This window comes from Aulonocara stuartgranti (assembly GCF_965226115.1).
Source record: "Aulonocara stuartgranti genome assembly, chromosome: 22".
In the NCBI taxonomy this organism is placed as follows: domain Eukaryota; kingdom Metazoa; phylum Chordata; class Actinopteri; order Cichliformes; family Cichlidae; genus Aulonocara; species Aulonocara stuartgranti.
Genome location: NC_138957.1, coordinates 10,472,885 through 10,485,738, shown reverse-complemented (window position 1 = coordinate 10,485,738; position 12,854 = coordinate 10,472,885). Strand labels below are relative to the sequence as shown.

At 40.4% G+C, this 12,854-nt stretch overlaps 1 protein-coding gene across 9 annotated transcripts in view; it reads left to right on the top strand.

The window, feature by feature from the left end:
- Positions 1-5,833, top strand: part of phactr4a (phosphatase and actin regulator 4a) — a 36,937-nt gene extending 31,104 nt beyond the window's left edge. For all 9 annotated transcript variants that reach the window (XM_082521369.1, XM_082521368.1, XM_082521367.1 and 6 more), the window contains 6 exons: positions 1,510-1,669; positions 1,926-1,981; positions 3,679-3,740; positions 3,848-3,985; positions 4,474-4,550; positions 4,695-5,833. In XM_082521369.1, the coding sequence (XP_082377495.1) occupies positions 1,510-1,669; positions 1,926-1,981; positions 3,679-3,740; positions 3,848-3,985; positions 4,474-4,550; positions 4,695-4,710 (509 nt within the window). In that variant the 3' untranslated portion in view covers positions 4,711-5,833. The remainder of the gene's footprint in view (positions 1-1,509; positions 1,670-1,925; positions 1,982-3,678; positions 3,741-3,847; positions 3,986-4,473; positions 4,551-4,694) is intronic.
- Positions 5,834-12,854: the final 7,021 nt, after the last annotated feature.

The following is a 12,854-nucleotide window of genomic DNA, read 5'->3' as shown; positions in this document are numbered from 1 at the left end:
TGCTTCCCAAACAAACACACGTGCGGCTTGGCACTTGTGCTGTACGTAACAAGTCACGCGACGTGACGCTGCGGCTGTGATTGGTTCGGCTCTGCGCTACTTAATTTGGATTGGCTGACCTTTTTTTTTTTTTTTTTTTTTTAAGAGGACAAGAGCGGCGAGGTCTATCGCGATAGCTTAATTTCTCTATCGAGTAAAAGTTATATCGCGATACATATCATTATCGTTCTATCGCCCAGCTCTAATTCAAAGTGATGGAAGACTGTGGGTCTCCTAATTTACATAAGACTGTCAATAACCGATCTGCCAGTTTCTTTCCTCGTGATGCTCTGTTCTTTGGGAAAAAATTGTCTCACTTTGTAGATTTTTCTGGACACCAACTGCCAGAGGCCTAAAGGGCAGTTCATTATTTTTACTTTCTACGGGCAACAACAATTCTAAAGACATCAAGACTTTGAAAAATCATAAGAAGAAAGTGTACATGAAGCAAAGTCTCTGTCTTTTTTTCCTTTAATATTCTCTTCTGAATGCTTTGCTTTGCACACAGTTTATTCTAGTGGTCTTCAAGGACTTTTTACATACACGGAGCTGTGATTGGCTGCTTTGCTTTCACTCTAACTCACCACACCAGCACAGTTTCCTGCTTTAAAAATAATGATGATCTCATTAAGGTCAAACCAGCTATTAAATGTGGTTAGATGTTTCCTTGAATTCTGAATAAATTTTCCACGGCTTCTCCATCTATCCACTGTGTTAACCACACACGGTTACCATCCAGTTATTTTTTTTTTTCCTCTTAAAAAAAAAAAAAGCTACAACTATAACCAGAATTCCCGCATTCTTACTCATTAGTCCATATTTCTAGTTGTCAGATGTCCTGAGGTGTCTCTGCTGCTTTTGCTTTTCCTCTAAAGACAGCTTCAACCTTGACTGTATTTGAGGAAACATGAAGAAGTTACTGGATTTTTCTTCATGTCTTACCAATAACAGATGGACCAATAACAGTTTTCTTCACTGATTCAGATTCCTCAGATTTCTTTTCTTTCTTTTTTTGGGGGAAAATCATAGTTTTGTCGATTCAGATTTTCTCTCTAAGAACTTTGACTGACAGAATGTTAAAAAAAAAAAATATATATATATATATATATATATATATATATATATATATATATATATATATATAGACAATAAAAAATATGATTAATTGTAAAAACTGAAAAAAATCATCTGTTGCTTGCAGAGATTTCCAGCATGTTCATAAATTCACCAGGTAATTGGAAATGAATCCTTTTATCTTTTTGGGGAAACTGGTCTCCATAATTTTCCTTGAAACTGCTTTGATCCTTTTGCTTCTCACACCGAGGATACTGGCTCTGAGCTCTTACTAACTATAGCTTTAAGCACTTGGTCTTTATTAGCTTCTTTGAAATGTCCATGTTCAGCTGTGTAAAGATGATGCAGGTGTAGGCATGTTGTTGGATGTATAAACATGCCTCTTGTGTGTAACAGGTGGGCTGGCGAGTCGAGTGAAGAGGAAGGACACGCTGGCGCTGAAACTGGAGCGACAAGAGCGAGAGAAGGAGACTCAGGATAACAATGATGGCATGAGCTGGAACAATAAGGAGCAGTGGGAGGAACTGAGGAACAAGATCGGGACCACACTGACACGGTAAAGTTTTTTTTTAGGCACCGAGAGTAAAGTTAAGACAGTTTTGGGGAAAAAATGGGGCCTGAATAGTTTTATTTTTTAGTTGGCTTCACATTAACATGCAGCAAACTCAAAAAAGTAGAGTGAGATCGATATCTGCAGCACTTCACTTTCTTCTTCAAAACACACCCTCTCTCACTTTCCTGTCTACTCTTCACTATTTATCTAATGAAGCCAAAGAAAAATATGCTCCGTCTGAAATATTGTCTTCCCTCAGGCGGCTGAGTCAGAGACCCACAGCAAAAGAGCTGGAGCAGAGGAACATCCTTCCAGGTGAGCCTCTTCCTCCATTTCTTGCTCTCTCCATCCTTCACGTCTCCATTCAGCTGTGTGTTTACTCGCATCTCATTCGTCTGCGCTGTAATGTTAAGAAGCCCACTTTCTATTTTCTCATCTTTGAAATCAATAGAGAGCATTAGTCATTCACTCATCTGTAAAATGTTTTTCCTTTTTGCCTCAGGCAACCACGGGTGTCACTAAACACACAGCAGTCTGGACATTATTGGGTCTGAGAGCACTTCATTACAAGTTTGTGTGTGACTTGAATAAATACACCAGTGCACGTTAGAGAGCCTGAATCAGTTATTTATCCAATGTTCCTTTAGGCTCTTCAACTCGGCACGTCTGCTTGTTGTCCATATTGATGTTGAGTCTAAATTACTCATTGCCTTCCAGACATGGCAGCAAACACGTGCGATTAATGAGTCACAGCCACTACATTTACTATATCAAGTCCATCTGTCTCGTGGTCAGTCACCAGGCAGCTCTGTCAGTGCTGCTGCTCTGCTTTAGTTAAGAGACTGTCGGAGGTATTCAAATTCAGGCCTCACAGCAGACACTGAACTTATTAAGGACCTCTGGTTGCTGCCGCTGAAACGTGTGCAGTATAGCTGCACAGCACAATTCCAGAAGCTGTACACAGTGTGTTATTCCTTTTAACCATTAACCTGAAATCAAAGTGATGGACTTTCAACTGCTGGTGCTGGAAAACCAATGTTCTGTAACCAGCATACATACTGGTATTTGTTGATTTAAAAAAAAAAAAAAAAAATTTCAGACAAACGAAACAAACTGAGATATTTATGAGTCCTTAACTACGATAAGATGATACTGCAGTTTAAAATAATCTGCTCTTATTGTCACAAGTTTACAAGTAAATACTTGTTTCCACTCTGCTCGGATCAGAGGCCTGTACTGTGAAGCAACGTCAGTATTCCTAGGGTATCTTTTTGTTATCTAGATTCACTCTTATGTTGGCGAGCTGCAGCACTCACAGGAGTCCTGTCCTGTGGAAGACGAGCTATAGGATCCGTGAAAGATTGGTCAGATGCTACCATCACCACGGCTTCATGCGAACGTGTAGGGGAAACCCTGGGTTAACCTCTGTGTGACTGCTTGTCCTGATCGCCACTGTTAGCTTAAATGAACCCAGAGAGTGGAACGATGCCCGGAGCCTAGTGAACTCAGTACAGGCCCAAACCTGTGGTGGTTGTTCCCAACAGGGATGTTGTAGAGTGAGTGCCCTCCGATGGACAAACTGCCTCAAGTATTTCAACACTTCTATATTTTTTGCCTGAATTAACAAATATATAACCCAGGTTTCTGAAATAAGAAACCATTGCTTACATGTTAAAACACAAGAACGGAAAGTTCAAAACTATGAGGAGCAGATTATCTGTGGTAGATCACTGATGCAGCATCACTGTGATGCTGAGTGCGATTCCAGGTTTAATACTTCTCAGAATCTGTCAGCAAGTTTGCAAGGATTCATTCTGCCCCGCTGCAGCTCACTTGTCCTCAGATGACTCTACAGAACTGATGCTCCTCAGCGTGCTAAAAACAATGCAGTGCCTTGTGCAGAGCCAGGCAGTGATTAAAGATTCCAGTGAGGGCAGCGTGCTGACAGCAGCTCAGGTGAAATCTATCTGTAGTGTTTCCCTATCTCATGGAATGTGCTCTCCTCCCCACAGCCAAGAACGAAGTGGACCGACGGCTGGAGAGAAGCGAGATCAAGCGGAGGCTCACCAGAAAGGTTAGGATACAATAAAGTGACTTTATCTTTAATGTGAGAGCTTGTTTCTGTTGCTGCTGTTGTTGTGAACAAGAAACTGACAGCAGCCTTGTCCATTCTACCATCAGCTGTCTCAGAGACCCACAGTGGCCGAGCTTCAAGCCAGGAAGATCCTGCGTTTCCATGAGTACGTCGAAAGCACCCACGCTGAGGACTACGATCGCAGAGCAGACAAGCCGTGGACGAAGCTAACACCTGCTGATAAGGTGAGAGACTTCACCTTCTAACGCATCTCTTTATCGTGACAGGCCTCCTGTGGTTTGGAGCTTCTCAGCAGTGGGTAGCTTAAACATTGCAAGTATTTTACCACTCTGAGGATTTGCATTCCAAGCAGATTTGGTAACAAAGAAGGATCCCTGGAATGCAGCACAGGTACTGCATAATGGCTGGGTTTAGACTTACCAGGTGAATTACCGAGCCAAGTGAAGAGTGTTAGGGAGAGAGGGGAAACTGGAATATGGCATGATATCAAATACAGATTGAGTTTGTTCGAAAAGTGTGTGTGTGTGTGTGTGTGTGTGTGTGTGTGTGTGTGTGTGTGTGTGTTGTTTGTGGAGCATTAAGAGTTGAGGAATCATCAAAATACATGAAGCTTTGATCCGTTGCTGCCTTTCTTCTCCTGTGCTCTACTGTAAACGGATAAAAGCCGTTCCCACTGAAGCGCTCTCTCTTTCATGTCTCCTCCTCTTCTCAGGCTGCTATCCGCAAGGAGCTCAACGAATTCAAGAGTTCAGAGATGGAGGTCCACGAAGAGAGCAGGATCTATACCCGGTCAGGCTCACATATAGCTCTCATTAAACATTCATCCCAGCTGTTTTTCAGCTTTATTCAGCACATCAATTCTTTCTGTACTATTTGCTATTTTTGAGTGTAGCGTCTAGACTGATCTCTTGACTTTTCCTCTCTTTCCTCCAGGTTTCATCGGCCTTAGTTCTCCGTGCCGACCAGTATAGCACTTAAACTGGGGGGAACGAGGCGGTACAAACTGAATATGTGGTCCCCTTTGGTCCATTTTATGTATATATATATATATATATATCTTTTTTTAAAATCCATGCCTGCTAACCTGCTGAAGACGGCGTCACTAAATGGAACAAGGACTTAAGGAGCCACACATCTGTTCACCCACAGTGAGGTCTAAGGCAGATCTGACACTGTGGAATTCAGGAAAGGAGGAGTTTGTCGGTGCATCCATGTTGGAGGCGCACGGTGCCAACACTAAAAAGGGCGAGCGCCACGTGCGAACATCCCCGTTGTATTGGGGACTCAGACACTGACCTTGAAGGGGGTAAATCTCTTCCCGATGCCTTCATGAATATATTCTCCCTTTCTTCCAGAACAGAAAGACTGTGCACACAAAGCGGTTCATATTAGCACTGTTGATGGTACCACTAAACTGACTAGTTTAAAAACTGTTTATTTGAGTGTACCCAAAGGTGCCACACAGCACCTGCCTTACTACTGAAATCATCGAAGACCTAAAATAATGAAAGGCTCAGACAAAATGTGAAAGACTTATTTACAACTGAGTCGTCACTTTGTTTGAATCAACAACATATTGATACTTACTGACAGTGACACATAATATCCTAATGTGTGCATTTTACTGTACTTTGCTGATCATGTAGTTGATTCTCATGGGACATATCCCTAGATCATTTTTTAATAAGGCACCTTATGTTCCTTAATCAGGTATATCGAAAACTATAAAGTTTTTGAACCTCTAATTAAACTATGTCTATAACTGAATTATTCACAGCATGAAAATGTACATATTTTTATTTTCCTGGCTGTTTTATGGTACTTTGTATATGCCATAGGTGGCTGCTATTGTATAGATCAATCGTGTAGATTTGATTTACTTTGTATTGTAAACTACTGACATGCAACACTGACATGTTTTAATTCTAAAGTATTTCTCAGATATTATCTCCTAGTAGTAATGGTACTTTTTTTTTTTTTTTTTTTTTGATACAGAGACCATTAAACTGTTTTCCAACAACACTGAATAACTGTACAATCCGCTCAGAAAATAAAATGTGATTTGTCATGCAGTCCAGTGAGATTATTAAGTCTCTTCATGCCTCTGTCTGCTGATGACATGGATGCAAATAAAGCAGAAATGTGTGAATGGGAGGGATATAGCCTTTTAAAATGACCAGATGAGGGCAGTGTTATAAAGATGTGCTATATAAATAAGTCACCACCATCTGAGCCTAAAGACAACAGACAGTTAAGCCATGATTAGAATATTTTCTTCCCTCCATGTAGTGGATCTGTCTTTAGAAAAGTGCAGCTGATGTCTCTTTGACAAAACACAATTATTTGTCTCTCTAACCCGTGATAACACCTGTGATAGCAGTTTGTAGTAAATGGACAGTCACAGTAGCGGCTCTATTCTACAGTAGAAATACTGAGTGATTGTCAGAGTGAACTGACAGTAAAAATCTCGTTTCCAACAAAAACAGCAGTATATCCTACTTAACAGTAAAATGTTTTCATGTACACAGGATACACTGATCAGACATAACATTATGGCAGGTGAAGTGAATTACACTGATTTTCTCTTCATCATGGCACCCGTTAGTGGGTGGGATATATTAGGGAGGAAGTGACGTGCAGGAAACATGAGCGGGCGTAAGGATTTTGGCGAGTTTGACATGGGCCAAGTTGTGTGACATCACAGTTTATTGTGTATGGAGCTGCAGACCTTTCAACACCGAAAGCACCGACATTGGGCATGTTTACATCAGAACTGGACCATGGAGCAATGGAAGAAGGTGCCCTGGTCTGATTAATCATGTTTTCTTGTAAGTGGATGGCCAGGTCCATGTGTATCCCTTATCAATGGAAAACCTGGCACCAGGATACACTATGGGAAGAAGGCAAGCCAACAGTGGCAGTGTGATGCTTTCAGCAATGTTCTGCTGGGATCCTGCCATCCATGTTGATGTTGCTTTGATATAGGTGATACAGTATTATGAGGTCTTTAAGGTAAGATGAGGGCTGATTATTCAAGACTTTGTCTGTGAGGAGAATGATTTTAATTTAACAGGGAGCAAATGAAGAGAAGCCAATATGGGAGGAACATGCCCTCTATTTTCAGTCCCTTTCAAAAAGAGAAACATACTTATTCCATATTGAGTTATCTTCTCAGCAGAAGATGATGTTACTGTTGTTATAAGTTAAAAGAAAAAAAATCTTTCTTCCAGAAAACCACATTATTGTCACACATTCTTTGATCATGACTGCACAGAATTGGGATTGAAAGTGCAAAGTCATTTAATGTATACAATATTCAGTATGCCTGAATAGTTAAAGTTGCAGTTAACTGAGTTCTTGATTTGCTGAACTGTCTCTGACAGAAGACTCAGGCCAGACATAACCAATCATTTCAATATATCTTTCACATACGGCCCTATGAAACCATAGCTATCCCCCCCTGGTGGCCATAGTAAACTATACTGTCTACAGTGTTGATGTTGCTTTGATATGTACCACCTACTTGGGTATTGTTGCAGACCATGTACACCCTCATGGAAACGGTATTCCCTTCAGCAGGATAATGCACCCTGCCACAGAGCAAGAATGATTCAGGAATGGTTTGAGGAACACAACAGTGAGTCTGAGGTGCTGACTTAGACCCCAAAAGCTCAACCCAGTAAAGCCCTGAGGATGAACTGGACAAACAAGGCTGATCCATGGAGGTCCCACACTTCAAATTACTGGGCTTTAAGGATCTGTTGCTAGATATCACAGCACCCATTCAGCACTCCTTCATGGGTCTAGTGGAGTCCATGCCTTGACAGGTCAGGGGTGTTTAAACAGCAAAAGGGGCAGCGACACAATATTGGACAGGTGATTCTTTCTATGGATCTTCTAACCTTGTCAAAAAGTACAGAAATTTGAATGCTTGTAATACAACATTTTGCTAAACATTGAACACATCAGTACCAAATAACTCGACACAATATGAGCAATATTATCATATTTGGACCACAGATCATATAAAACAAGGAACGCAGCCACCCATTGGTTGGTGAAATGTTAATCTGACGGCTCAAGCTCAGCATTTTCTCTGTCCCCATCTTGGTGTTTCGAAACCGGGTGTAACATTGAAGCATCTTATTGCAGGCTCCCTGGCAAATGATTAATCGAATCACAAGTCATTTGTCAACAAACACCCTGGATAATCCACCTTTCTGACACTTACAATAACAAAATTTATAAAATGGATGATGTTTTATTCGATCTGACCTGAAATGACTGAACCCATCAGGACTGAGGTCAAAGTCGAGGGCTGTTCTCACACTTCCATAAGACTGAAAGTCTTATTACTCTGGAATAAAATAAAGATAGCAACCTACTTGTAACTAAGAGAAATTGGTGATTGCACTGAATTTTTCTGTTACTGCTTTTGGTGACCACATTGCAACCCTTGGGCTATCGCTTTCAGCTTGTGAGGTAATTGCACTGTTCACCTGGTGGGAAGCAATCTGTCTTTAGACAATCACAGACCAACTTGGACTGTCTGCAGTTAATCACAGACAGACTGGCAAAAGTTTGCAAATAATTGCTTTCTACTTTACTGCAGAAAAACTGCCACATGAGTTAATCACTCTATCATCACAAACACATTGCATTAACTGCCATCTTGACCCTATTCAGCTGCAAATTCATAGCAGAATGATTCAAACTTAAAGTCATTTTCACACCTTCTTGACACACCAAAGTTGCTTTGATGACAGGAACTGACTGTGAGCAGTTACCAACCTGGTTGCCTTTTTCAATGCAACCTTTTCAAAGGCAGGGAAACTGCAGATTCATTGCAGACAGATGTGATAATTTTGGTTATGCTGCGGTTGTGGAGGTAAGCACAGACGACATGGAGCTCTTAGTTCTCACTTCAGCTTTATTTCTTTTTTCACATCAACTGAACACTTCGTGCCACAAAACTCAGCAACACACTTCCTCAACACTGGGTGTGAGTGGAGCCCTCTAGTGCTCCACCACACAGTCACATTATTTTGCCTAGTGTGACTATAGTGCACAAATGTCCATGCTCTGACTTGGGAGGTATAAACACAATAATCAAGCAGACCCAAAGGACCTCTGCATCACTGGCCATGCGCTCAGCACACGCTGTTGGTATTCCTAACAAAGTGATTGCAGAGCGTCTCAGATGTAATGCAGTTTCTTGTGACTGAGTTATCCCATAATCAGTCTGTAGGTGTTATTTCCTTTGCAAGTTTAATTAGCATGATCATGGTCACAAGTAGCTTCAAATGTTGAGAATATATCTCTCATTAAGAAAGAATATTTACTGTAACCCTGATATTATATTAGTAAGATCATGTTTAAGTATTAGTTTAATTGCAGCACACATACTGTTCTGCAATAATTCTACCCAGATGTATTAAAAATGAGTCAAAGCACTAATCTTTGACTTCTTTTTGCTCTGTAACTGTTGCTAGTTTTGCAATCTTTATGCCATACTATTAGCAACCCTGTAAGCTGTGAGGTGTGGATGCCAATTCAAGGTCTACAGAGACCTCTTGTGAACATTCAGTTCAGTTCAGTTCTTTATTTATTTATAACGTGCGAAATCACAGCAACAATCACATCAAGGTACATTATACTATAAAATAAACCCCAATGATCAGACAGTCCGCAATGAGAAAGCACATGGCGACAGTGGGAAAGAAAAACTCTCTTTTAACAGGAAGAAACCTCCAGCAGAACCTGGCTCAGGGAGGGGCGGCCATATGCTATGACTGGTTGGAGGTAATTCGAGGAAGACGGGACAAAGATGCTGTGGAAAAGATTAATAATAACTAATGACTAAATGCAGAGAAGTTTATAAGCACATGGAGTAAAAAGGGTGAGTGAAGAAGAAAAACTCAACATGCTGCATCATGGGCAGCCTAGGCCTTTTTGCAAAATAACTAAGGGATGATTCAGGGTCACCTGATCGAGCCCAAACTATATGCTTAGACATCGTAAAAGTAGAGAGTGTGTCTGTCTCCCATATTGGGGTGATACAGTACTATGGGGTCTTTAAGGTAAGATGAGGGCTGATTATTCAAGACTTTGTCTGTGAGGAGAATGATTTTAATTTAACAGGGAGCAAATGAAGAGAAGCCAATATGGGAGGAACATGCCCTCTATTTTCAGTCCCTTTCAAAAAGAGAAACATACTTATTCCATATTGAGTTATCTTCTCAGCAGAAGATGATGTTACTGTTGTTATAAGTTAAAAGAAAAAAAATCTTTCTTCCAGAAAACCACATTATTGTCACACATTCTTTGATCATGACTGCACAGAATTGGGATTGAAAGTGCAAAGTCATTTAATGTATACAATATTCAGTATGCCTGAATTTTTAAAGTTGCAGTTAACTGAGTTCTTGATTTGCTGACAGAAGACTCAGGCCAGACATAACCAATCATTTCAATATATCTTTCACATACGGCCCTATGAAACCATAGCTATCGCCCCCTGGTGGCCGTAGTAAACTGTGTCGTGTTGGTGTTAAGGCATTCAACTTGTATTAGCTGTTGGATACCAGTGCTGCTGCGCTATGATTTGATCACTCAGCACAAAAATGTAATTGTCATTTGCTGATTTGGTATTACGTTGAGTTTGTATTTGCTGTCACTGCCACAGAGAGTGATGCTGCCACTGAGTCTCACACCCTGGCTAGTAGCAATGTCTTGCTTTTGTGAGGGAAGGCTAACCTTTAATCAGCAGTAGCTAAAAATCTTCAGGTTCAGTTTACTGTTCCACTCTCAACACTGCCACAGCATTTATTTATTTTTATTCCCAGAGCAACAATTTACAGACAAAAAAGTTCCAGAATGTCATTCTACACCGAGCCGGCAAACAGCACACTGAAAGAGTTAAAGACTAGCTGTTGAGAACATTGTGGAGCACTTATAGGTAAAATTTCTGTGCACATAAGAATTTGATAAAACAAACAGTTTGATCACCTGCTAACTCAAAGCATTCTTTTTCATTTTAGAGGCAGCTGGTTCGATGAACACCGCACAAGATAGAGCTGAAAGTTCTTTATCAGTTAGTAAGTGCCTCTGTGTGCTTTGACACAGATCAGAATATGTCATAGCACGGGGACAACGAGTCACCCTGTGGGTTTGATAAGGAGTCTGCAGTCCTTTGCAGGAGGACTTCAATAAATCCTCTAAAGACATTAGCCTTGAGCGTGTGGGTCCTTATCAATACGCTGTCATCAGTAAATTGCTTAGCTAGTTACCACAACGTCAACCTTTGTGCACACTTTGACGCCATGGCAAATAGAGTGTGCATGCATAGGACTAATTAATTTGCTGACATCTTGGCCAGAGGTCAGAGAAGAACCACAGCAGTATACTGTTGTTGTTTTTTTTTTTATACAGCCATTATCTGTTTTCTAGCTTCATGGGATGGCAATGACTCGTCTATGAAGCACTGATGTTCCCCAAAGCACAGCCAATCTCAAATCTTCACTGTACTCAAAATGAAGGAAAAAGTTATGTCTTTGCTTGAAAATTTTATTCAAAAAACATAAACAACACAGGCTGTTGGTTATAAACAACTAATGCTACCCAGTCATAATGCCAATGCTGTGGTTGGCTTTGACATGTCATTATCATAATTCAAGCCAATCTTGTCCAGTTGTATGTGGCACTAATATTAATAATAAAGTAATAATAATAGTACAGTCCAATGACACACTATTGGCTGACACAGCATTTTGGAAACCCAGAGCTACAGAAAAGTTATATTTACCATTTAGTAAGTATGAATATTTAATGACATCTATTTTGCTTATCACAGTCTATTATAACTGACTCCACTTTCCCTATAGAAAATAATAAAGTGAGAAAATGGGTTTTATTTATATATTATTTCTTTATTTACATATTTATTTATAAATATACATAATCACTGTAAATGGAGAAAACTGTAGGAAGCAAAAATAATGTATCTTGCAGCTGCTGTATTTCTGAATAAATAACATTACATTTTAAATGAGAAGGTTTGTTTTCAATCTTTATATTATGATGATTATGACAATTCTACCTGAAACTGGTGTAAAGCATTTTCCATATATTAGACTGGATAGCCTTTATTGTCTACCTATCTATGAAGGGAGACAAACTCTGCTTTGTTTTTCAGAGAACAGTGAATACATAATTAGCTGGAGTGCTGGCAACTGTTTATTGCTGAGTTGTGATGCGTTCATCTAGACTTGGAGGGAGAATGAGCTGAACCTGTCCTCCTCCTGGATGATGCTAAACATGGCTGCTGCAGGGACTATGAAAATTAGATGTCCAGTTTGTCTTCCTGGGGACCAGTCGAGGCACTGACTTATTTTGGCAAGCAGCAACATTTAGACGAAGGGACAAGTCATAATCTAACCACAGTCCTAGTGCATCAATGTCATCTGGTTGGAATTAGTTTTCAGTACAGGATTTGGGATCTTAAAGATGAAAGAGATTATTTTTCTTTTATGCCCCAGATGGAGGCTTCTAGCTACCAAATCCCAGGTTCTGTCAGCAAAGGGCTCCATCCTGATCACCTTGTGTTGCTGCAGCTGACAAATCATAAAATGAGGACATTGCTCAAATGACAGTAAGGCTGCTGAGAAGCTGATGGGAGGTAATAATTACATTTTATGAAAATTAACAAAGCCTCGTGCCACTCTCAGTCACCTCAGCAGAGCTCACAGTGCTCATGGACATGGATCATTGGGAAAATGTGTTCTGTGGTATCATGAGGTGGAACATTGAGGCTGAACAGCAACACATTTCTGTAAAACATGCTCTTGGTGTCTCGCAGGTAGACTATGCAGTTCTGACCAGGATGCACTTTTACAACCTCCAAGGTTGTCTGACCACACTGTTTTCTGATGATGTTCTCAAGTCCAGTGCTGATCTGTGCAAAGTGGGAGCAAGAAACTCAACAGATGATTGTTACCACCTTAAACCACCTTAAAAACAACGCAAAGGGGCAAGAGTTGATCAAACCCCTTTCTTGTTTCAAACCCTTGCGTGCCAATGCTGGTGTTATCTGTT